The following is a 24,639-nucleotide window of genomic DNA, read 5'->3' on the forward strand; positions in this document are numbered from 1 at the left end:
TATTATCCTATTCATTGGAATATTATTGCGTCTTTTTCAAGTTGAAATGTATCAAGTTATACATTCTTTTGCCCAGTTTGGTAGCAATTATTGATGGTATTCCCTGGTATTACCGATAGTTGTCTACCCATACGTCATCTAGTTACTAAAATAGAAACTGTTTGACAATCAAATTAAAAATATAGGAATATCCCTCATTAGAGGAAAATAATGGGAGGAATAAGAGTGAGGACGTTGAAGAGACTTTTTTGTTGCATTATCAATGTTAATCAATAGAAAATTAATAGATACCTAATTTATTAGGTATACGTCTTGGTACTTTGAAGATTGAAGCCCTGCTTGGTAGTTGGTGTCGTATGCGGTATGGGTAAGTATATTGTGTAGTAATGGGAGTATCATTTTTCTTCTTTACTTTGCATATTTTGATCAACTGAAAAAAAATGTCAACGTCAAACTTGACAACTGACATTGGCACTGTCAATTTGACAGCTTTTGGCTATTGGCGATGAAAAATAAAAAAATCGAATTGTGATTGAAGAGGATTGAAGCGATAGCTCGCGGCTCGTACTGTGTCGGTCAGCGAAAAACTCGGAACGACTCCATATTTGTTTGTGTGTTTAATTTCTGTTAGATCTCTTTATTTTATTTGTGAGTATTAACAAAATTTAACACTGTGGCGAAGGTGACACCGTTCCCGAGTATGAGTTATTCCGGAAGGAATAAATTCGAGGTAAGGTAAATCGATCCACTGCGTTGGTGCATTGTTTATTTTTGTATATTCAAAAACAGCTGACAATAAAATATACGTACTTCACGCTTCCTTTGTTCTGAAATATTCACATTTTAACTCGTTTTGTTATGGAAAACATTAATTAAACTACACATCGGTCGAATGTACGTCTTATTAGACCATCCTATTCGAATATGAGCACTAATATGCATTAAAATTGCATTCTTATAGGATTCACATACATATTTATATTACACATGGTCGGACGATAGAAATGCGCACTTTATTTTTAAAATCATTTTGCTTAGCCAGCAAACAGCGACATAATAAGCTATTTCTGATACGTTTTCCGTCACACATAAAGATAATTGACCTCTTGGCGTACAATCAACTCTGAAAATTAATACCGTTACAAAGACGCGCATTTCGTCGTCTACAGCATGTTCGCAGTATTTACGTCATATAATATGTAAAACATTATTCTAAACTGTTAATAACTATGCTCATAATGTTGGGTATTTTAGTCATAGAAATAGTAATTTGCTAATAACTTCACAAATGTTTATTTTCGTTCACGTTTCAGACAAACGAATTATACTTACAAAGATATTATGGATTAGTATTTAGTACTATCAGTCATTGATACGGAGTACTATTGTGTTTGTGTACAATTAGAAATTCTAAGCTGTTCTCATACCAACATTGATACTTATAATAAATTAGAGATTAATATTAAAAATAAAACAGCAATAAAATGATCCCTTTACTTGCTATACAATTAATATGAGTAATTAATTAATTGTACCATTATGTGAAGTAACATAGAACCAAAAACACTATCAATTTGCCTACCCAATCTCAGTATTTTTTCACCTTAATCTATCAACTCCCAGTAACAATAGATTTCCAAGAATCCGCAATCAAGGGATTAAGACCCAATTTCACCAACCTCTGTTTGTTAAATCCTAACAAGGCATTACTTAACGGACCTTGGAAAATTAAATAGACTGTTAAAATATTTATGTCCCACAGTAAAAATTTAACAGCGGATTATTAAATGCAATGTTAAGTGAACAACGAGTGAACAAAAAATCAATTCGCTCATTCTTGTTATAACGCGACGAAATTGCAATGTACAAGATTAATACGACATGTTTGCTGCAATGTGTCACTTTCTTCCATAGTAGTATAATAGTAGATAATGTGACCAAATTAAAATATCACTGATCGCATACATTTATTAATAATAGTTCTTCTTAATTTACCAGGTTAATAATTATTATCTGTCAAAGCTGAAAACATGAATCATAATACAAACTTTTATTTACATATTTCGGTTTGGTAATTTTGATACAAGTACTAACTTGTATCAAAATTACTAAACCGAAATATGTATGTTGCAATGTCAAGGAAAATCCGAAGGCAGAATTTTTGGCAAAGTGAAAATAAATAATTATTCATAACTATGAAAATAATTAATAATAAGGACGTTGCGGAAACATAGCGGAAAGACTCAAAAGTCAAAACAGATTCTTTTATTGATATTGCATATTATTGTCTTTAAAAGTTGTTATTTTGACTCATATAACAGCCTGTTAAATATTTAACGGACCTCCATAGCAGGAATTAAATTTAACACCGTGTTAGGTGATTTAACATGTCATTAGGGCATGGTGGAACGTTCAATAGCTCTAACAGGCCATTATCTGATTTAACAAGCCATTATTTATTTAACATTGCTTGATGAAACTGGGTCTAAATGTGTTATGTCTATTGAATTATAGAATCAGACTTCTAGTAGTTGTTTGATACTTATTTAACTGGCAATAACTGGCTTTGATTAAAACAATTTACTTTTGAACAGGATATGATCTCAAAATTATCAGTGTGCTACTTATAGATTAACTGATATATATATATATATATATCAGTTATGAAATGTTATGAAATGTCTCTGAGTATATATATATATATATATATATATATATATATATATATATATATATATATATATATATATATATATATATATATATATATACTCAGAGACATTTCATTGTAATTAACCTTCAATTTAATGAAGAGTTTGACAAATAATGTATGGGGCTTATGTCAAAATTTTGAATTAATTACATTAAAGCTACGATTAATAAAAACTAAGGAAAAGTAACTCCGTCAAAAAACATGCTCCACAATACTTGTCAAAAAAGTGTACCTTAGGTACACATTTCAATACATTTGCAATATTTAGGTGACCTTGAGCGGTACTAGGCTGATGTTACATGACAGATCAAAAGGAACCAAATTTAAAACGGTAATAGTATAGGAGTTACGATTCCTTAGTTTTTATTATTCGTAGCATTAAAGTAATTAATGTTCCACTCTGAGTGCAGCAGTTAGATACTCATTTTGATACACCACTAGAATTATATGTGAAGTAATCAAAGAGAGTAAAAAATAGTGTTTTCTTATAAGAAAGCACTATTGTTTTACTTATTTTCTTACAAGAAAACACTAATGCATACATTAATTTTAAATCATTCTGTGACAAAAACTCGAATTTTTGGGTTAGGCGACTTTGTAAACAAGTGATATTTTACAGAATGCAGCTTTGTATACTACTATTTTTTTTTCAGATTTCTCGATTTACGGGCGATGATGACAATCATATAAACAAAAAGCTGCCAAAAGAACTGATACTTCGTATACTTTCCTACCTGGATGTTGTGTCACTATGCCGATGTGCTCAGGTAATTTTTTATATTATAATATGAAATACGCAGAACCTCAATTGTATTAAAATGTTGTTACACAAACAAAATAAGTGATAATGAGTCTGTGAACTATGAAAGTAGCAGCGGGGAAAGACCAAAAATTTTTGTGTTATGCTCATACAAAAGTGAAAAAAAAATTCGTCTTTCAGCGCTGCTACTTTCACAGTGAACTTTCTACAAGGAACATGTACACACCCTAAAGTATTATCACTTATTTTTGTTACACACTGTATACTTATAATATTATAACGCTGAAGAGTTTGTTTGTTTGTTTGAACGCGCTAATCTCAGGAACTACTGGTCCCATTTGAAAAAAAATTTCAGTGTTAGATAGCCCATTTATCGAGAAAGGCTATAGACTATAATATAATATTAAGCTAAGATCAATTGCAGCAAAGAAACAGAGGAAAATGTGAAAAAACGGGGAAAATCATATGAATTTCCTTATTATCTGAACTACTGGTGCAATTTTAATGTTACCTGGTACACATGAAGAATAGACCACGTGAAGGGACATAGGCTATTTTTGCAAAAAAATTTACGGTTTCCGTGAAATTCCTAAATTACGCGGGCGAAGCCGCGCGGTACATCTAGTACATGATAAAAGAACAAAGGGTGGTATTTTTCATATTTATTACATTATAAATAGAACATAATATTATACAAAACCTGGGCAGTTCAAGAATTATTACATACACTAGCTGTTGCCCGCGACTTCGTCCGCGTTGACTTTAGTTTATAATTGTTCCCGTACATCGATTGAGTCGTTTAAAAGCATATTGTGTGGGAACCGCACATTTTTCCGGGACAAAACACATTCCTTGTCCCAGATTCAAATGAGTACATATCTGGAAATCTCCGTGCCAAATTTCATCAAAATAGATTAAATAGTTTAGGCGAGAATCATAAAAGTTTATTGTGCGGGAACCCTATATTTTCAGGGATAAAAAGTATCCCTTATCCTTTCCCGAGACTGAAAGTATTGCCATACCAAATTTCATCAAGATAGATTGAATAGTTTAGGCGATAATCATAAAAGTTTATTGTGCGGGAACCGTACATTTTTCGGGACAAAATTAGTATTCCTTGTCCTTTCCCGAGACTCAAAGTATCTCCATACCAAATTCCATCAAAATAGATTGAATAGTTTACGCGCAAATCATAAAAGTATATTGTGCAGTAACCGTACATTTTTCCGGGACAAAATGTATTCTATGTTCTTTTTCGGGACTCAAAGTATCTTTATACCAAATTTCAGCAAAATGGGTCCAGCCGTTTATTCTTCGCCCGCGTAAATTAGATATTTCACAGACAAATTAGTCCACAAAAAATAGCCTATGATCCTTCACGTGGTCTACTTCTTATCTGTGCCAAATAACAGAAAAATTGCTCCAGTAGTTCGTGAGATAAGCCCTTTCAAATAATTTCCCCCGTTTTTTTCCACATTTTCCTCTATTTCTTCGCTCGTGTTAGTCTTAGCGTGACAAAATATAACCTATAGCCTGCCTCGATAAATATCTAACACTGAAAGAAATTTTCAAATCGGACCAGTAGTTCTTGAGATTAGCACGTTCAAAAAATTAAATTTCAAATAATTTCCCCCATTTTTTCCACATTTTCCTCTATTTATTCGCTTCCATTAGTCGTTGCATGACTTCCATTAGTCTATAGCCTTTTTTGATAAATGGGCTATCTAACACTAAAAGAATTTTTTAAATCGGACCAGTAGTTCCTGAGATTAGCGCGTTCAAATAAGCCCTTTCAAATAAATGCCCCCCGTTTTTTCCACACTTTCCTCTATTTCTTCGCTCCTATTAGTACTAGCGTGATAAAATATAGCCTATAGCCTTCCTCAATAAATGGGCTATCTAACACTGAAATAATTTTTCAAATCGGACCAGTAGTTCCTGAGATTAGCGCGTTCAAACAAACAAACTAACAAACTCTTCCGCTTTATAATATTAGTAAGTATAGATACGGGTCGAATAATTATTATTGATAACTTCTTTTTTTGAAGTCGGTTTAAAAAGTTTGAAATACACTGAGTTAGTGGAATCAACCTACTGATACCACATGATCACTTTCACTAGTCACATGATGTAGATTACGGTTACTTTGTCTTGATTAATGATAACTTCTGACCCCTGCATTATAGTTTATAACAGAGGTCACCAATTAGTTTCGCTGGGGGTCCGTTTTAAGAATTAAAATGACCTATGCGGTTCACACATCATAAAATATATTTATTAAACAAATGTAATTACGGTTACTAAGGTTTTTTTGTATCAACATGTATCAATGAGAAAAGTGTCAATTTTTGTTGCTTTGTTCATCACTATGTCGAGACTGAAATTAATTTTTAAAAATAAGAACGTCGGCGGTCCGGGTGCGGACCGCGGTCTGCCATTTGGTGACCCCTGGTTTATAATATAGGTTAAAACTATTATGTTTATAGATTGAAGACTCACTAATCGTAATTTATATAAAACCTACATATACTAACGATTTTTCAACAAAAATAGCTTTGTTTTCAGGTTTCAAAATTATGGAATATCCTCGCTCTCGATGGCTCCAACTGGCAGCGTATAGACTTATTTGACTTCCAGAGAGATGTAGAGGTATTTTCTATATTATATTAAATATTATTAGTTTCTAAACACATCTTTTTTATGAATATAATACTATTACATTTTTTATTAATATATTATATTACTAGATTACGCCCGCAACTCGGTTGCGCCAAAATTCGTTTATCGCTCGGGAACCGTACATCTTTTTGGGATAAAAAGTATCCTATGTCCTTTCTCGGGACTCAAAGTATCTGCATACCGAATTTCAGCAAAATCGGTTCAGCGGTTTGGGCGTGAAGAGGTAACAGACAGACAGACAGACACACTTTCGCATTTATAATATCAGTATGAATTAAAAAGTGCGAAAAAAGGGTCACTCTGATAAACTTTTAACGTATGTCTAGGGTCCAGTGATAGAAAACATATCTCAGCGATGCGGTGGATTTTTGCGAGAGCTGTCTCTACGCGGGTGCGAGAGCATCGCGGATGGCTCCATCAAGACGTTGGCGCAGGTTTGTGCTACCTACTAAAGCGCGGTAGCTGAGCTCGTTTTTCGTTCATTGACCCTTCGCAATTTACCTGCTCACTGTAAGTCGCGCACTTAAGCTCACCATAAGTTGCTTTCTCATCCAGATGTAGTAGTTTATTTCGCTAGAGACACACAAGGTGGTTCAGTGTATGAATTTCAATGTGCTTTGCAACTTTATATTAATATCCTTTCTTTATTTAATAATTAGACGTTCCTCGCGGCTTCGTTCGCGTATTTTATATGATCCTTCACGTGGTCTACTTCTAATCTGTACCAAATAACAGAAAAATTGCTCCAGTAGTTCGTGAGATAAGCCCTTTCAAATAATTTCGCCCGTTTTTTCCACATTTTCCTCTATTTCTCTGCTCCTATTAGTTGTAGCGTGATAAAATATAGCCTATAGCCTTCTTCGATTATGGGCTATCTAACACTGAAAGAATTTTTTAAATCGGAGTTCGATCCAGTAGTTCCTGAGATTAGCGCGTTCAAACAAACAAACAAACTCTTCCGCTTTATAATATTAGTATAGATTCTATATCACTTAAAATAATTTTCGCGATAAAGTTTACATTATGCTATATTTTAAAAATTATTAAATTATTGCTTGTTTACAGTCTTGTCCGAATATTGAAGATCTGAATTTGAACAAATGCAAGAAACTCACAGATCAGTCCTGCCAAGCCCTAGGGAGAAGATGTAGCAAGTTGCAAAAGTAAGTTTAAAGAAAATAAAACAATACAAACTAAATTAATTTCGTTTATTACTATTTTTTAAGAAAACAATATATAATTATGCTATGATAACGTATTAAAACAATCAATAAAATATCTTATTTATCTTGGTAAATTAAGGATTTGTAATAATTTTTCAGAATCAATTTGGATTCCTGTCCGAGCATATCAGATATATCGCTGAAGGCATTATCAGATGGATGTCCAGTATGTTATTTTGTCTCATAAAAATTAATAATAATATAGTTGGATAATGTATAATTGACAATTAAGTTGCATCTAAAATATTACATTAATGCAAGACTAACTATATTCATGACTTCTTTTTCAAATACATTGAAAAAGTTCTTTGACAGTTGTCACAGACAACATCTTTGTAAAACTTGTATAGATACTGTAAAAATATTTTTAGTATTATTATATACTTACCAGAAAATTAAAAACTTTGGCCCATTTTTAACAATTGAATATTGCTGACAACAAATGTCATGTTTTCAGCTTCTAACTCACGTGAACGTGTCATGGTGTCAGTCGATCACGGAGAATGGCGTGGAGGCGCTGGCGAGGGGCTGCCCCAAGCTGAAGAGCTTTATCTGCAGAGGTGAGAGTTTAATCTTATCCTCTTCTTATTTTTCGACTTCTGCTTAAAATTCGGAAGCGCGGTATTAAGCGCTCAGAAGACCGCCGTATTGACTGGTGTACGTAAATGCACAACTGCCCCACAACTGTCGAGAGACATTTAATGATCATTAAACTTCAATTTAATGAAGAGTTGGACAGAAACTGGCTTACGCCAAATTCTTCATTTATTCATAGTTAAGTTACTAATATTTGTCTCTGAGTGCGGTATTAAGTGGATGTTATGTTGCGTTGCCAAAATTAAAACTAACGTCGACTTTTTATTTTACCCGAAAGCACGCCCCGAAACCATCTTTGTAAATTCTAGACTGCGTGGCCGACATCCCGAGGCAGCGTCCTTACTGTATATTGGATTTTAAACAACATTCCGATGTGAGAATAGATAGTATATATTGGATCTCGCAAACGCCTCTTCGACCGAATAACACGCATACAGTGGTATATGCGCACTTAAATTTGTAAATGCTAAATTTTGTTGCAGGTTGTAAAAACGTAAACGACAGAGCGGTGTCCTGCCTCGCCACATACTGCCCCGACCTGGAGGTGCTCAATGTGCAGGGATGTGATGTGAGTATATAATATTTTATGTTGTTTTTGAGACTTGAGTATACTTTGTTGTGTTTAGGTATATATACTCGTTGTAACTTGTATGTGAGCATGTTCTGTTGTGTGATAGTATATCTTGTTGTATGTGAGGATAATTTGTTGTATGCAACAACTTAAATATTAGTATTTATACCTTGTTTACAAATGCACATATTCGATATTTCTCTAATCTCAATCAACATAATATTTTGTACATTTAATTTGAATAGCTAGAGGCGTAGGAAGAACTTACTGTGACTCACGGCATCACTGTTTTACGATGTTTTTGTTATTCTTGAAACAAAATATTTGATTTGTTGATTACATAGTAAGAAAACACGTTTAAACGTGGTTTCTGATAAGACGATGATAACTCAAGCTTAGTTTACTCTCTAATTACCTCTCGTAATCTCGTAAAGACAGTAAAAGTGTAAGTAGAGCCAATAAACCTTAGTAATATTTTAAATGCATAAGTATGTCAGTATGTCTGTTACCACTTCTCGTTTGAACGGAATAATTCATTGGATACGGAGATACTGTGAGAGTTGGGAAAGAATATAGGGATAGTGTTTATTGCGGAAAATATAAGGAATTTCGGCGGGATTTTTAATATTGGCCAGTTTATGCCTATCAGTTGTCACGTGACACTTGCATTTTCTTCCAGACGTTGACGGACGAGTCAATATCACAGCTAGGCGGGTCGATGCGACGGCTGTGCGTGTCGGGGTGCTCGCGCTTGACGGACGCGACGCTCGCGGCGCTGGCGGCGCGCTGCCCAGACCTCGTCACGCTGGAGCTGGCGCAGTGCGCGCATCTCACAGACGTCGGCTTCCAGGCGTTGGCCCGGGTGAGATATCACACACGAGGTATTGCAGAGGAGTCACTCTAACTGGGGAACTCTAGCGCATTGCCCAAAGTGGAGGGATAGTTGCAGATGTCTCAGGATGCTATAGAAGTTTTTTATGATCTCTCAAAGGCTTTTGATTGCGTGCAGCACAAAAATTGGACATGAAACTATATCACCATGGAATAAATGGAACAGCACTCATCTCCCTTGAATTGTATTCAACGAATAGGACAAAGAGGGTTGAGATAAATGAGAAGAGATCTGCTCGTATTAGAAATGAAAATGGGGGTCCTACAGGCGTCTTTTTAGGACCCTTTCTTTTCCTTATTTATTTATATAAATGACTAATCATTTCTTATCATGTTGAACATGGAATAGTATTATTTGCTGATGACGATTGCACAATTCTGCAACTATCCATACTTGGGCAACTGGTAATGTTAAATTATCGTTTGCAGAGCTGCAGAATGTTAGAGCGTATGGACCTAGAAGAATGTGTTCTGATCACTGATTCGACGCTGGTGCATTTAGCAATGGGCTGCCCTAGGATAGAAAAACTGGTAAATCTTTATTTCTCGTGTCTTATTAGTCGCCGTAACTTTGATTTACGCATGCATCTTTATTATAACGAGCTTTTGCCCGCGGCTTCGCTCGTGTTAAGAAGCATTATTATATATACAAACTTTCATCCTCTATTTTAACCCCTTGGAGGTGGAATTGATCAAAATCCTTTCTAAGCGGATGCCTACGTCATAATATCTACCTGTATGCCCAGCCCGATCGGTCCAGTGGTTTGGGCTGTGCGTTGATTGATCACCATGTCAGTCCGTCACCTTTGAGTTTTATATATATATTACACTTTCCACATTTCAGACGCTGTCCCACTGCGAGCTTATAACCGACTTTGGAATCAAACAACTTTCGATGTCACCCTGTGCGGCGGAACACCTCACTGTTTTAGGTAACAATATTTTTTACAATAGCAAGTAAATCATAATTTTCAATTAAGTAGTATAATTGTTAGCATGGTCATCATTGAAAAGGTTTGTTTATATTGTCAGTACTTCTAATCCTTTTTTTACCAAATTTGTAGACAAATTGTATTCAAATAACAACATTAAGGGAACTATACCCTATTATTTTTCCATATTGCCAAATACAAATCAAAGTAGGAAAAACTCTGCACAAAAAAATTATGTAGTAAGTCATAAAAAAGGCACAATCCCTTATTATTTTAATAAAATAGATTTAAATCAATCAAAGTATAACAATGTAAAAAATTATAATGATTTTTTTCGAGGACAGCGTAGCCAATAGTCTTATTATAGCTCACCAAAATATTCAGGGAATACATGGCAAAGAATTAGAAGTAGAACTATTTTTAAAAAGCCGTAACATTCATGTTTTTTGTGTAACTGAGCACTGGTTAAAAGATGAACAAATTAATATTATCAATAATGAATTTTATAGCATTGCCAGTGCGTTCATAAGGAAGGGCGCCATACGCGGGGGTTCTCTTATATACGTACAAAATGTTATCAAATATAAAGAACGCAAAGACATTGTAACCCTCTCATCTGAATGCACAGCAGAAATATCCTGCGTGGAGCTTGAGGAATATATTATCATATGTGTGTACCGACCCCCACAGAGTGATTTTGATTCTTTCGACGTAATAATAGAAAATGTATTAAACCGTTTAGTTACAAAAAAATATATCATATTATGTGGTGACTTTAACGTTAACTTTATGGAAAAATCTTCCAGATGTGATAGATTCTTGAATTTGTTTGAAACATTTGACCTTAAATTTTTATTTTTAGAGCCCACTAGGATCACTTCACATTCGGCAACTTGCCTAGATAATATTTTTTGTAACTGCCATTGCACAAAAATGTGTTTATTTCATGATTTGACATCTGATCATTTAGGGCAAATGGCTGTTTTTCCAACTAAAACCATTTCTTATACTGAAAAAATTACTTGCAGACCAATCACTTCAAGTAAAATTAGTATGTTTAAGGAAAACATAGCAAATAAAATTACAAATATAGATTTAAAACAACAAAACCCACATATATTATATGAAAATCTACACAATATTATTAAATCAGAACATGACATTATATTTAAAACTAAAACATTTAATGTTAATAAAAAAATTAAATTTTGTGATTGGGCGACACCTGGTATATATATCAGTAGGAACAAACTATATAATTTATATGACCTTAAAAAATATAACTTTCATCCATTGTTTATTCAGTATGTGAGAGATTATTCTAAAATATTCAAGAAAATATGCCTCGCTGCTAAAGCTTTATACTTAAGCAACAAAATTAATAACTCTCACAATAAAATTCGAAGTACTTGGGACATAATTAATAATGAAATAGGACGTTTTAAAAGACATGACAATAAAATTAAATTAAATATAGACGGTCTGACAATTTCTGATAATTTAGAATTAGCTCACTTCTTTAATAAATTCTTTGTAAATATCACTGAAAAGACAACTCGTTCCCTTGACTCCTGTCCGTTAAAAGCGAACATGCTACTTAAAACAAATGTAAAAGAAAGCAAGGTAATGTTCAGTTTTAGACACATACACCCGCAAGATATCATAAAGACTTTTAACACTCTTAGCCTTAAAAAATCAGTAGACCTGTGGGGTATATCAGTCAAATTACTTAAAAATATTATTTCCGAATTATCACCATACCTAGCTGCTATTTTTAATCGTTGTGTTGATGCTGGCGTATTCCCTTGTCTTATGAAACAGTCTAGAATTATTCCTTTGTTTAAAAAGGGCTCAAAGAGTGACCCGAGTAATTTTAGACCTATCTCTATTTTACCAGCTATCAGTAAAATATTTGAGAAGGAAATCCTCAATCAACTTCAGAGTTACTTTAATATTAACAAATTATTGCATAGTCACCAATATGGATTTACCAAGGGTGTTTCAACTACAGATGCAGGTGTTACTTTAATAAGATACATTTTTAAAGCTTGGGAAGACCATCAGGATGTCATTGGTGTATTTTGTGATTTATCGAAGGCGTTTGATTGCGTGGATCATAGTATACTGATTCAAAAACTTAAGCATTATGGCATTGAAGGCACCGCACTTGACCTTATGACGGATTATCTGACAGACAGAGTTCAGTCCGTTGATGTAAATGGTCAGAAATCTACAGGATTACCAATAATAATAGGAGTACCACAGGGTTCTATTTTGGGACCTTTTCTTTTTTTAATATACGTAAACGATTTGCCTTTTTTCATACGATCTTTTTGCGAAATTATTTTATTCGCAGATGATACATCTCTCCTGTTCAAATTAAATCGAAAAAATGCAGATTTCAGTAGTGTTAATAAAACACTAGCTATTCTATTAGAATGGTTCTCTGCCAACAATCTTGTACTTAATCCCAATAAAACAAAGTGTGTCATCTTCAGAATGCCTAAAGTGAAAGCCAACACTGAAATTAACCTGAAAATTAGTGATGTCAATCTGGATTTCGTTGATTCTACAATATTCTTAGGCCTCACTCTTGACTCTAAGCTTCATTGGGGAGCTCATATTTCAAATGTAGCAAAAAAGCTTAGTTCAGCAGTCTTTGCGATTAGAAAAGTAAGACAATTGACTAATGAAGAAACAGCTCGTACCGTTTACTATAGCTATTTTCACAGCATCTTATCTTATGGATTACTACTGTGGGGAAGTGCTGCAGATATTCAAACAATATTTTTATTGCAAAAACGGGCTGTTCGCGCTATATACAGACTAGGATCAAGGTGCTCCCTAAAAGAAACGTTTAAAGACATAAATATCCTGACCGTACCATCACAATATATTTTTGACAATGTTATATTTATTCGAAAGAACATCCAATATTATGATAAAAAATCCGACACGCATTCTTTTAATACACGGAACAAAAATAAACTAGCCGTTAATTATTCACGTCTTCATAAGGTTCAAAACTCATTCGTGGGACTCGGTATACGTTTCTATAACAGACTACCTGATGACATTTTAGCCTTGCCCTTCAATAAATTTAAGGAATGTATCAAAAACAAATTGATTTGTAAGGGCTACTACAGAATAAATGACTATTTTGATGACATTCATCCATGGGAATAAGTGTGACAATATTAATAATAGTAATTTACCATGTCTCTTTTTACTATAAGTAGGTACCTACTAAACTAACTTGTCATAATATTTAATTATTGTATGAACATGATTTTATATTACTTGGTCTGACTGAATTGACATAATTATAATAATTTAGAATATTTAAAAATTATATTGACATTATTGTTTTGCATAAAATGTACATACAACTATTTGTTATTGAATTATATACATAATTATTATAATTATTAATTATAACTATTTAAGAATCTTGACGTTCATAAGTGTTACCGTGTGACCTATATGAATAAATTATTTTGATTGATTGATTGATTGATATCTTTCCTAAATTCCCAGTTTTTACTGCGGTAATGCTAAGCTTGCAATAGTGGCCAAGTATCACAATACAGATATCCGATACGTATAATATCGGAGATCAGCATTGTTTTATCAATAAAAACATATCCGTTCCAATAAATTCAGTGTAAAAGCTATATAATGTATGAAAATAGGGTATAATCATACAACGATGTCACGCAGGTCTTGACAATTGTCCGTTGGTGACGGACGAGGCGCTCGAGCACCTGACGTCGTGTCACAACCTGCAGCTCATAGAGCTGTACGACTGTCAGCTCGTCACCAGGAACGCGATACGGAAGCTCAGGGTACGTAGTACGTACCATCGGAGAAATTAATTCATAGTCAGTTGACGGACCTACGTCAATTGGTCTTATTATGTCAATTCAATGATAGATCATAGAGCACGTGATCTGTCAGATGTGTTTGACGTAACGCGACCAAATTACTTAGGTTCTCTATCTGCCTAGGAATCAACTTTTCTGATAGTACCATTTTAACGGTATTCATTGACGGATCGGCCGTTAAAAGGATTTACAAACAAAATGAAATACAAACATGGATTTTTCTCGAACTAAAAGGCACTGCAGAATTTTTACCCAAGCCTTTGTTGATGGAGCTTTCACTATTCTTCCCTTTTTTTATTAGAACTTTTTGCTTCTTATAAGTGTGTTTTTTCTCTACCCCTCTCTGTTTCTATTTTGCCGTTTACGATTGCCCCTATAAAATATGTGTTATGTCTTATCTTATGACTATAAATTATGAGATGCCCTTTTTAGGGTTCCGTAGTCAACAAGGAACCCTTATAGTTTTGGTCTGTCCATCCGTCCGTTTGTCTGTCTGTCTGCATTTTTGCTCAGAGACTATAGGACCTAATAAGCTGTAATTTGGAATGAATGCCCATATTAATGATGCCGACAAAATGGTACATGAAATCTTAAAAAATATATCTTTTTATGGTACCTTCCCTACACATCAAGCGGGGATTATTTTTTTTTCTCGTCCGCCCCATCGTGTGGGTAGTTGTTGGATAGGTTTTTTTTTAAATATTATGAGTATTCATAGATCATTTTCCGATTTAGGAATCCGTTTGTGAAATATTAAGTTTGAAAGTGGAAAAAATCGTTAGAGTCCAGGGTCCCCCACCTACCAGCTAAACGGTTGCTTCTGGAAATGTGAAAAAAATTGCGGGAGTAGGAAATATGCTGAAATTAAAAGGAAAACTATGAAGGCTAAGAAGACTTCATAAGTTATTGAGTAATTGAGTAATAGTCGATCAACTAAACAATTGTATTCGGCGAAGTATAAAAAGGAACTTTTCGTTCAAATTCCTTTCAAAGTAACTGAGATGATGCTGTTAGTAGTATAAAAATAAATGCACATTCATTGAAATTTTAAATATTTTTTAAACCCTACCTACCTACCTATTTTTTAAAGTTTTTAATTATTTCCCTTCTATCGTATAAGCCTTGTGCAGTGTAGCTCTAATTAAAATTATTAATTCCAGAATCATCTCCCGAACATACGCGTGCATGCGTACTTCGCCCCGGTGACGCCCCCCGCGACGGCGGGCGGGGCGCGGCCGCGCTACTGCCGCTGCTGCAACATCATTTGAACGCGCTTCGCTCCCCGCGGGAACCACCACCCGGTTCCCGGAACCACGACCCGGTTTCTGGAACCACGAACCGGTTCCCGGAACCACGACCCGGTTCCCGGAACCACGACCCGGATCTATGAAGACTTCCTCACTTCTGACCAAGTTATCGTAGGGCTTCATAGTTTGAGTTTAATGCGTAACGCGACGTGAACTCGCCTAAATATTGTCCGGGTCACTTGAGGTCTACGAGATATTTCAACTCGCTATACAACTATACATTTATTTTATAAACTTAACACTTTACTGTTAATCATTGTTTTAAACGTTTTCTAGGTAAATATTACTAGATTGATTATTATGTAAGGTGATATGATATGACTTGTGATAGCGGGGCAATAGATGATGCTTTTATTTTTTTGAGACGACGAAACGACTAGCAGTTATTGAATCAAGATTCAAAATATAATGTATATTTTTTGTTTACACAAAATGGCCGATTTATCGAAATATTTTATCATTAATTTTTGTTTACATACTACTAAACTAGGTTACTTTAAGTAGTCATTGCATGTAGTTTTAATGATTACTAACATTAACTCCTAACATGGACCTTTAATTGCATTTATTAAATATTTAAATGTCCACCTAGTTCTTTCTTATGAATGATTTATAAGATTAAGTGTCCGCCATTATTATTTTGTACTTATAAGCTGCCTGTCGGCCATTTTGTAGTTTCGATTTGATCGCAAAAATTGATCGACATGATATATTTTTCTACATAGAATTATTTTATCATCAGTCAGTAGATGTGTAAGGTAGGGTGGATTTCAATGTGTCTTAGAATGTGAACGGTGAACCAACGTAATTGTTAACGCTTTAAAATGTTAAACGTAGGATAGAGAAGAATAATTATATAGTGCTTACTCGATAACGTCACTTGCTCATTGAGCAGCGATATTTTGTTTATCATCCCCTAGTGAACCTGTTCTAAATAACTTAGGCATCACATAGAAAAAACTAACATTGTAATTTCAGAACGACTGAATAACGTTTCTTTACCTTTCAATTGCGATTACAATGTCGACGATGTAAAGTGAGATGTTAGATGGTAGATAAAAGGCGGTTACTTTTTTGCCGGTAAGACTAAATACTATTGTTTGTATTGAAATGCTTATAAACCATTGTCCGGTCATTTAACATTGAGAAATTATAATAAGGACCTAATGCTAGAAGCTGCTCTCTGTCACTCTCTAAATATCTCGGTCCTTACGGACCTATGAAAAAAATATAACGTTAAACTCGTGCGCGAGTGGATGAGACAAGTAGTGTTAGCCTGCCTTCACCTAGCGTTTATCCAGCGTAGGCGTTCGATGAACGTATGCGCAGCGCAGACGCCGCGACAGCGCGGCGCTAGCGCCGCGTGTGCGCGACGTACGCGCCGCGTTACTGCGGTGTCAATCACTTAAAACAAAATAATCACTTTCACTTCACCGTACACTGCATAATAGATTCTCCCATATCCTTTTTAGGGTTTCGTACTCAAAGGGTAAAAACGGGACCCTATTTAGGACTTCGTTGTCTGTCTGTCTGTCTCCAGGCTGTATCTCAAAAACCGCTATAGCTAGACTTCTGAAATTTTCACATATTGTGTATTTTTGTTGCCGCTATAACAACAAATACTAAAAACAAAATAAAATTTATAATGAAGGGGGGCTTCCATACAAGAAACGTGATTTTTTGGCCTTTTTTGCTCGATTTCAATAATGGTAACAATAATTAGACACTTGAATTTTTTATAAAAAGCTTTATTATATGTGTACTTTAATAATTAATAAATAATATTAAAATAAAACAAAAAAATGAGGTGGGCTCCCATACAAAAATCATAATTTGTGACTTACTTTTGCTCTATAACGGTACGGAACCCTTCGTGCGCGAGTCCGACTCGCACTTGACCGATTATTTCTTAGATTGATTTGAAAGGTGTGACACTACGATGTTGCCACTTTTTAATTTCTTTTTATTTTTATTTTCTCGTTCTAATTCTCCTCCCTCTCTAATTTTCTTTTTAAAAGCAAAGCTATTAAAAGTGTTTCCTCGTCGGAATCCATTTTGTTAATGATAATCCGAAACGACAACGATTTAAGTAACGTCTGCGCCGCGCTAGCGCAGCGTTTAACTGCAGGGGAAACGTTACGACAACGCGACGGACGGACGCGTTGTCGCGGCGTCTGCGCTGCGCATACGTTCATCGAACGCCTACGCTTTACAAACGCTAGTATGAAGGCAGCCTTAGGGCTCCATCAAAATTAGTCCTTGTTTAAATGCTGTACTTTATTACTTGATATTACATTGTATGAAACGACTCCAAAATGGTGCCGTATATTTTTAATGAGTGTGGAATTTCTTTTAATAAAACAGTGGCAAAAATATAATCTATAGCTATTATTTTAATGTGCGTGGAATTTCTTTTAATAAAACAGTAGCAAAAGTATTCTATAGCTATAATAATTGTCAATTAGGATACGTAAATTAGCATATCAAAAGTAAAAATAAAATATCGACATCAGTCCGTAAATTAAAAAACTCATAAAAATATACGACTCCAGTTTTGATCCTTGCTTGACAAAGATTCTGTCAATCAAGCATAAAACCGCTTTTGTCAAACATAATTATAAAGATTTAAGTGTTACAATCGGTTCATACTGACGTTCATATACGCAAAGACGATTAAAAATGATGAATAATGAAGTCATGAGTGGAAGAAGCAGGTGAGTAACAGTTAAAAAAAATCCCGTTTTTTTGCATAAATGTAGGCTTTAGGGCCGGAAAAATGATTTGAGATCAAAAAATGAGTAATTAATGTCTTAATGTTATAAAATGTTACTTATCTGGTTCTCCCACTCACGTATTTAATTGCTATAATATATTATACACTGCGCAGTGCGATACCATACACTATTTTAATTCAAAAACAGCACAGAATATACAGTGTGTAACAAAAATAAGTGATAATACTTTAGGGTGTGTACATGTTCCTTGTAGAGAGTTCACTGTGAAAGTAGCAGCAGCGCTGAAAGACCAAAATTTTTTTCACTTTTGTATGGGGAAACTCGTGGCGCTCGGGCCTTTGCCCATACAAAAGTGAAAAAAAATTTTCGTCTTTCAGCGCTGCTACTTTCACAGTGAACTCTCTACAAGGGACACGTACACACCCTAAAGTATTATCACTTATTTTTGTTACATACTGTATATTAGTAGTACCAAACAACAGCATCTTTTAGCATTGTATTATAGGATCAGTCTCAATATGAACTTAAACTTAAATTGCGACACTTAGACAAGCACTGGACAACTCAATACCATTAATTTGGGAATATTACGCAGAAGCGTCATATCAGACAACAGAAACATTGTCAAACGTCGAACAAAACTTATTGTTTACTGTCTATCCTGGTTCTGCACTATAACGTCGAAACTTTGCAGTAATATATCCTATTGTAATATAACCAGCGATATTTTGACACGTAACGCACTTTGCGCGCTGATTGGCAGAACGAACTACGCAGTATGCCCGGCACCGCCAGATTATTGGTTCCCGAGCTTGAAGTATGAGCGAGTTGTGTGCCGGTGTTGTATTCTATCGATATTTTATAATATCGCTGAATTTTACAATAACGGTAATAACAATGTTATAGTGACATACAAATGTACAACTATGGAGTGTTAACAAGTAAAATATTATACCAGTGATATGTTCCCAAGCTCCCTAGTTTATACCTTTATGGCTATACATTTTCTTATGAATTTATCGTATTAACTGAGACGTGCGACTTGCACAACTCACATCTGTAAATACAATGTGTCCTAACACCTGTGTCCGATCCTTTGAAAAAAAATTGAGTCTATTTGTCGATAAAATATACCATACATCATGACATTAAAGGATGACTGGTGAGACATGTTCAATACTCGAGGACGTGATATTTGGATATTATATTAGTTGAAAAAAAAAATATAAAAAAAATGTAGCTTAAAGTTAAATAATTATTTACCCAACGCATGCACAATGCGCGCGGGAGGGGTACCGGCCGCATAGTAATTTTAAATTTTATTACATAATTATAATGAAAAATGAGAATCGAGTACCGAGTACTCTCCTTAAAGTATTGATCATGACGTCTCACCAGTCACCACTCACCAGTCATGCTGTACAATGAATGAAATGATCGGACACCGGTGTCCCGACACCGGTGTCCGATCCGTGAATTCGATTTCATTCATGATCTATGGCATATTTTATCAAATTTTTTCTCTCTCTCACGGTCATAAAATGGCAGCCATTTTAGTTTTTCTCGGGCTTTCACACTAATCTGACTAATACTTCAGTAAATATCTTATGAAGATAAAAAAAGCAATCATTTGATAGCTAAACTTGTGGACTACGCTTACACATGCAATATTTTATAAATTTCGTGGAATTAAACATTGTGTATTTTTTAATTAATGGCTTTTTGTGAAAAATCTAGCACATTAAACTGGTTCTTTTATATTTTAAGGATAAGGAGGTTTTCATCTTAAATAAATTCTTTTACATCTATGATCTAAGTCAGATAGTTTAGAAGTTATAACGATTTTCTAATGAAGTATTGGTCAGATTAGTATGAGAGTCAGAGAATTTTTTTTTTTCAAAAGTTGGAGAAACATTTTATTAAAGCCAATTTGTCAATAAAATATGCCATACATCATGAATTCATGACATTAAAAGATCGGACACCGGTGTCGGGATACATTGTATAAACAGTTGTATGTCAAGCCACTAACTAGCATGGCGCTATGATTCCAAAATGTGACAGTAGGCGGACGCCATGCATTTTTGTAACGTGTAAATGGCATTGTACAGGGTGTCTCTAATTTCATGCAACGAAATTCTTAGAAACACGCTGTGCGAATGATACTAATATTGTGATGTAACAAGACTATTAAATAAATGTATGTTTTTTAATTTTGATTTTTGTTTTTTTTACCATTCATATCAGTTTTTAATACCTCATCTCACTTAAAATTTTAGTAATTGAAACACATTAGTGGCTTATTTTTATTTTTAATTACAGTTAGCACGATTCTTAATTTCGTTCTATTCACGTTAGATTTGTGTGTATCACAAGATACAGTATACATGCAAGATCCTAGCATTGGAAATAAAATTTAATATTTCTTGATCTAAGAGTTGCTTTCAAAATACATGTTTTAATCGTTATTTCTTTTCTAACTAACTCATTTTTATTATTATTTTAAAATATAATGGAATATTGACTGTAAAATAAAATATTGCGTTACACGGTGATATTTTATTTTACCGTTCAAATATGAGAAATGCGTCTACTACTTACTCTTTAATTTTATATTTATTTTCATCATAAATATTTCATTATTTTCACTTTTTTATTTATATGAAATTCGTCCAGTTAGTCTAAGAAAGCCACGTCATGTGTTCATTTTTTCACTTTATTCTTAACTAAATAGTGTTTTATAATCTAAAGGATTATCATTGGCTGTATAAGAATTTATTCAATCTTTAAAATATATATTGTGACTTATGGAACGAGAGCCTGCTACGGTCAGACTTTCCTCATTTTATAAAAGCTGAAATTTTACCTGTTTGTGACCTTTACAGAGATAAGAACGACCAGCAACTATGGAGTTCGGTCGCGGTTACTGTAGGAGGTATCCAGTTCTGAAGGGCTCCCTGACCTTCGAGGAAGAGTACCTACTACTAGGGCTAAAATGGTCGCTTTGAAGAATCATGATATGAATCATAATATGATTCATTTTTCTAAAATCGCAAAATGCAACTGCTTGCAATTCATTTCTGTATTTATGTACTGCTTTGACATTTGTCATTTTGACAATTTTGACAATTCATTTGCTGAATTGATTGAGAGGAATTGCTAATTGTGACCATTTTAGCCCCGCTGGACATTTTAAAGCTTATATAGTTGATGCCAGATACCCTCAAAGTCTAATACTTTAAGAAAGTTTCGGCACACGACAAGAATATAAGCTATGAAATTGAGCTTTACTGGATACCTCCTCAAGTAACCGCGACCGAAACTCCATAGTTGCTGGTCGTTTTTACCTCTGTAAAGGTCACAAACAGGTAAACTTTCAGCTTTTATAAAATGAGGAAAGTCTGGCCGTCGCCGGCTCTTACGCTATTATTAAAGTTATAAGCCCATTAAAACATGAGCCGTGACCATAGCCGTCTTTATTGTGTAACTTAGTGAATAGAAAATTTGAAAATCTCAATAGTGTGCTTAGACGAATTCCCTGTTGATCTTCTCCGAATATTAAATATTTTGAAAAATATGTTGTTTTATTCTTATAAGGAATTTTGATGCCATTGATATCATGATAACAAACTCATTTAAAGTCTACTTTCAGCAATTTTTACATTTTATTAAAATCAAATTAAATCTATACTAATATTATAAATGCGAAAGTATCTCTGTCTGTCTGTCTGTCTGTCTCGCTTTCACGTCAAAACTACTGAACCGATTGTAATAAAATTTTGTACACGGACAGTCTAAAGCCTGAGAAAGGACATAGGCTACTTTTTAACCGGAAAACCGGTTGTAAGGGGGTGAAAATGCGTAAATTTGTTCAAATTAAGTTAGTTCCAAAATTTCATAATAGACGGCGCCGTTCGTCTGCTACATCGCGCTATCGCTTGCTCATGCATCTTTCTATAAGAGGTGGTACCATGTTGAAGTATGTTTTTCGATTCTTTCGATTGTTATACACTGTATCATATATACAGTATACAGTTATACACGTCGATAATGAATAACTCAGTACTTTATCTACGCAGTGATGAGTGACGAAACCTTAAACCTACCAATGCTAAATAGTTTATATGGGTAAAGCTAAAGTTGTGTAATGGGGGACTAAATAAGCTTTAGGTTTAATTTTAAAAAATGAAATAGGTATTATGTGCGCACTGTACAGCTGTTTTTGGGTATTTTGATTTATGGGGTAAATTTGACACCAATTTTGTTGACACCGCACGCTATTAACTGAAGTCTACGCGGACGAAGTCGCGGGCAACAGCTAGTTAAAAATAAAAACACAAAACACACCTGTATAAGTCAGAGTGAGTCAGTGAATTTTTGACAAACGTTCAGTTTCTCTTTGTCCGAATGAGGGTTGTCGGTTGTATTGACTTCTATCATGTAGGTAACATATTTTATTGTTATAATTTTTTGTTCTCATGTAAGTGACATATTGTAAGTCTTAGGGCCTGTTTCACCACTTTCTGATAAAGTGCCTAATAGGCTATTCAAAACTTTTTTGACAGATTCTCCATACTTGATCTGTCAATTTAATTAGTAGATAGCCTTATCAGGAAGTTGTGAAACAGGCCCTTACAAGGGCGTCGCCAGCCGATGGCGCAGGGGGGGGGGGGGGGGCAAGTTGACTTTACCTACTACAATTCATCCTTTTCTCATTCTCTACGAATGAGAAAAGTAGGTATGAATTGTAGGTAAAGTCGACAGCACATGAAGGTTTTCACTTGTACTACGAGCCTTACATCTACAGCGATTTTAAAAACAGTATCTTAGTACTATATAAATATATATTCTGTGACAGTACAGAGTCCAATGTGCAAAGCTACGAGCACGAGCTCTTGACTATGCAATAAAAAACTTGTAAATCCTACTAATCCTACTAATATTATACAGGCGAAAGTTTGTTTGGATGTATGGACGTGTGGATGTATGGATGTTTGTTACTCTTTCACGCAAAAACTACTGAACGGATTTTAATGAAACTTCACAATAATATAGCTTATACATCAGAATAACACATAGGCTACAATTTTAATCGACTTTCAAAATAGGTGAGGTGTTATGTTCGTTTTCTTATGTTCAACGATTACTCCGCCATTTGTTAATCGATTTTCAAAATTTTTCTTTTGGTATGTAGGGTATCATCTCAATTTGGTATTATATTCACAAAAGTGGTGATCTGATGAAGGATTCATAAGTAATCGAGGGAACTCCTCAAAATTTATGAGGAAACATGTGGTGACTTCGGTTTCGTGAGAAGTATTCTAAGCATATGCTACAAACAAGTAAGATTTTGCACCGAGGTATACCTGGTATACCGTGGTTCGGAAGGTGCTGAGAGAACTCCTGATGCTTTATAGATACACAAGTTTGGGAGTTTTGGCGTTGTTTTAAGAACGGAAAGCATATTATGCTACTATGCAAATTACATTCATTATCATCATCATCACTACCATAATATTATACCATGCATCGTCCCATGATTATAAGTCTTTTCATAGTCTTTTAGATCGAGGCTCGAGTTTGTCAAGCGATAATTTAAAAAAATCTATTCTTAATATTATAAGCCTGAAGAGTATGTTTGCTTGAATGCGCTAATCTCAGGAAATACAGGTCCGATTTAAAAACTTATTACAGTGTTAGATATCTCATTTATCGAGTAAGGCTATATTATATAGGCTATATTATATTATATTATCACGCTAAGACTAATACGACCGAAGAAACTCAGGAAACTGTGGTAATAACGGGGAAAATATTAGAAAGGGTTTATCTCACGAACTACTGGAGCAATTTTTATAGCAATATTTGGCAATTATACAGAGTAGACCACGTGAAAGGAGTATTTATAGCTATTTTTATTCGAAAATGTACGGTTTCTGTGAAATTCCTAATTAACGCGGGCGAAGCCGCGCGGGACATCTAGTAAGTTATAATAACATTGTATTTTTTTTACATTATCAGATTTTAATTTATACTTTTTTAAAATCTCTAGGGGGGGGGCAGCTGCCTCTCTTTGCCCCCCCCCCCCCTGGCGACACCCTTGGGGCCTTAATGAGAATAAATATCTTTAAACCTAAACCTAGGTATAGCGCGATGTAGCCACTAGCCGTACGGTCTATCGTGTCAATTGTCGAGTCAAACAGCTGTCATATGTTACGAACAGCAGAGACAGAGAGTCAAAATATGTTGTGTCAGACATATTATGTCTGACACAACATATTTTGACTCTCTGTTGGCAAATGATACTTATATCGAAAACCCTCATTCATCGAGGCCTATTGATGCAC

The 24,639-nt window shown here is 34.5% G+C and overlaps 1 protein-coding gene across 1 annotated transcript; it reads left to right on the forward strand.

Moving 5' to 3' along the window:
• The first annotated feature begins 542 nt into the window (after positions 1 to 542).
• LOC121738222 (F-box/LRR-repeat protein 20) lies at positions 543 to 16,436 on the forward strand. The gene is made up of 13 exons (XM_042130184.1): positions 543 to 730; positions 3,367 to 3,480; positions 6,039 to 6,122; positions 6,479 to 6,586; positions 7,218 to 7,315; positions 7,475 to 7,541; positions 7,833 to 7,935; positions 8,455 to 8,540; positions 9,223 to 9,405; positions 9,864 to 9,965; positions 10,279 to 10,366; positions 14,087 to 14,211; positions 15,411 to 16,436. The coding sequence occupies exons 1-13, from the start codon at positions 701 to 703 to the stop codon at positions 15,516 to 15,518; spliced, it is 1,296 nt and encodes a 431-aa protein (XP_041986118.1). The 5' UTR covers positions 543 to 700; the 3' UTR covers positions 15,519 to 16,436.
• The last annotated feature ends 8,203 nt before the right edge of the window (positions 16,437 to 24,639 follow it).

The sequence above is a fragment of the Aricia agestis genome, chromosome 2 (genome assembly GCF_905147365.1).
Source record: "Aricia agestis chromosome 2, ilAriAges1.1, whole genome shotgun sequence".
Taxonomy (NCBI): Eukaryota; Metazoa; Arthropoda; class Insecta; order Lepidoptera; family Lycaenidae; genus Aricia; species Aricia agestis.

Bases quoted from the DNA above. Each gene is read 5' to 3' on its own strand.
- LOC121738222 (XM_042130184.1), top strand. From the start codon at position 701: ATGAGTTATTCCGGAAGGAATAAATTCGAG. The intron at 6,123-6,478 runs GTATTTTCTATA...ACGTATGTCTAG, and splicing joins ACTTCCAGAGAGATGTAGAG to GGTCCAGTGATAGAAAACAT. The intron at 7,936-8,454 runs GTGAGAGTTTAA...ATTTTGTTGCAG, and splicing joins GAAGAGCTTTATCTGCAGAG to GTTGTAAAAACGTAAACGAC.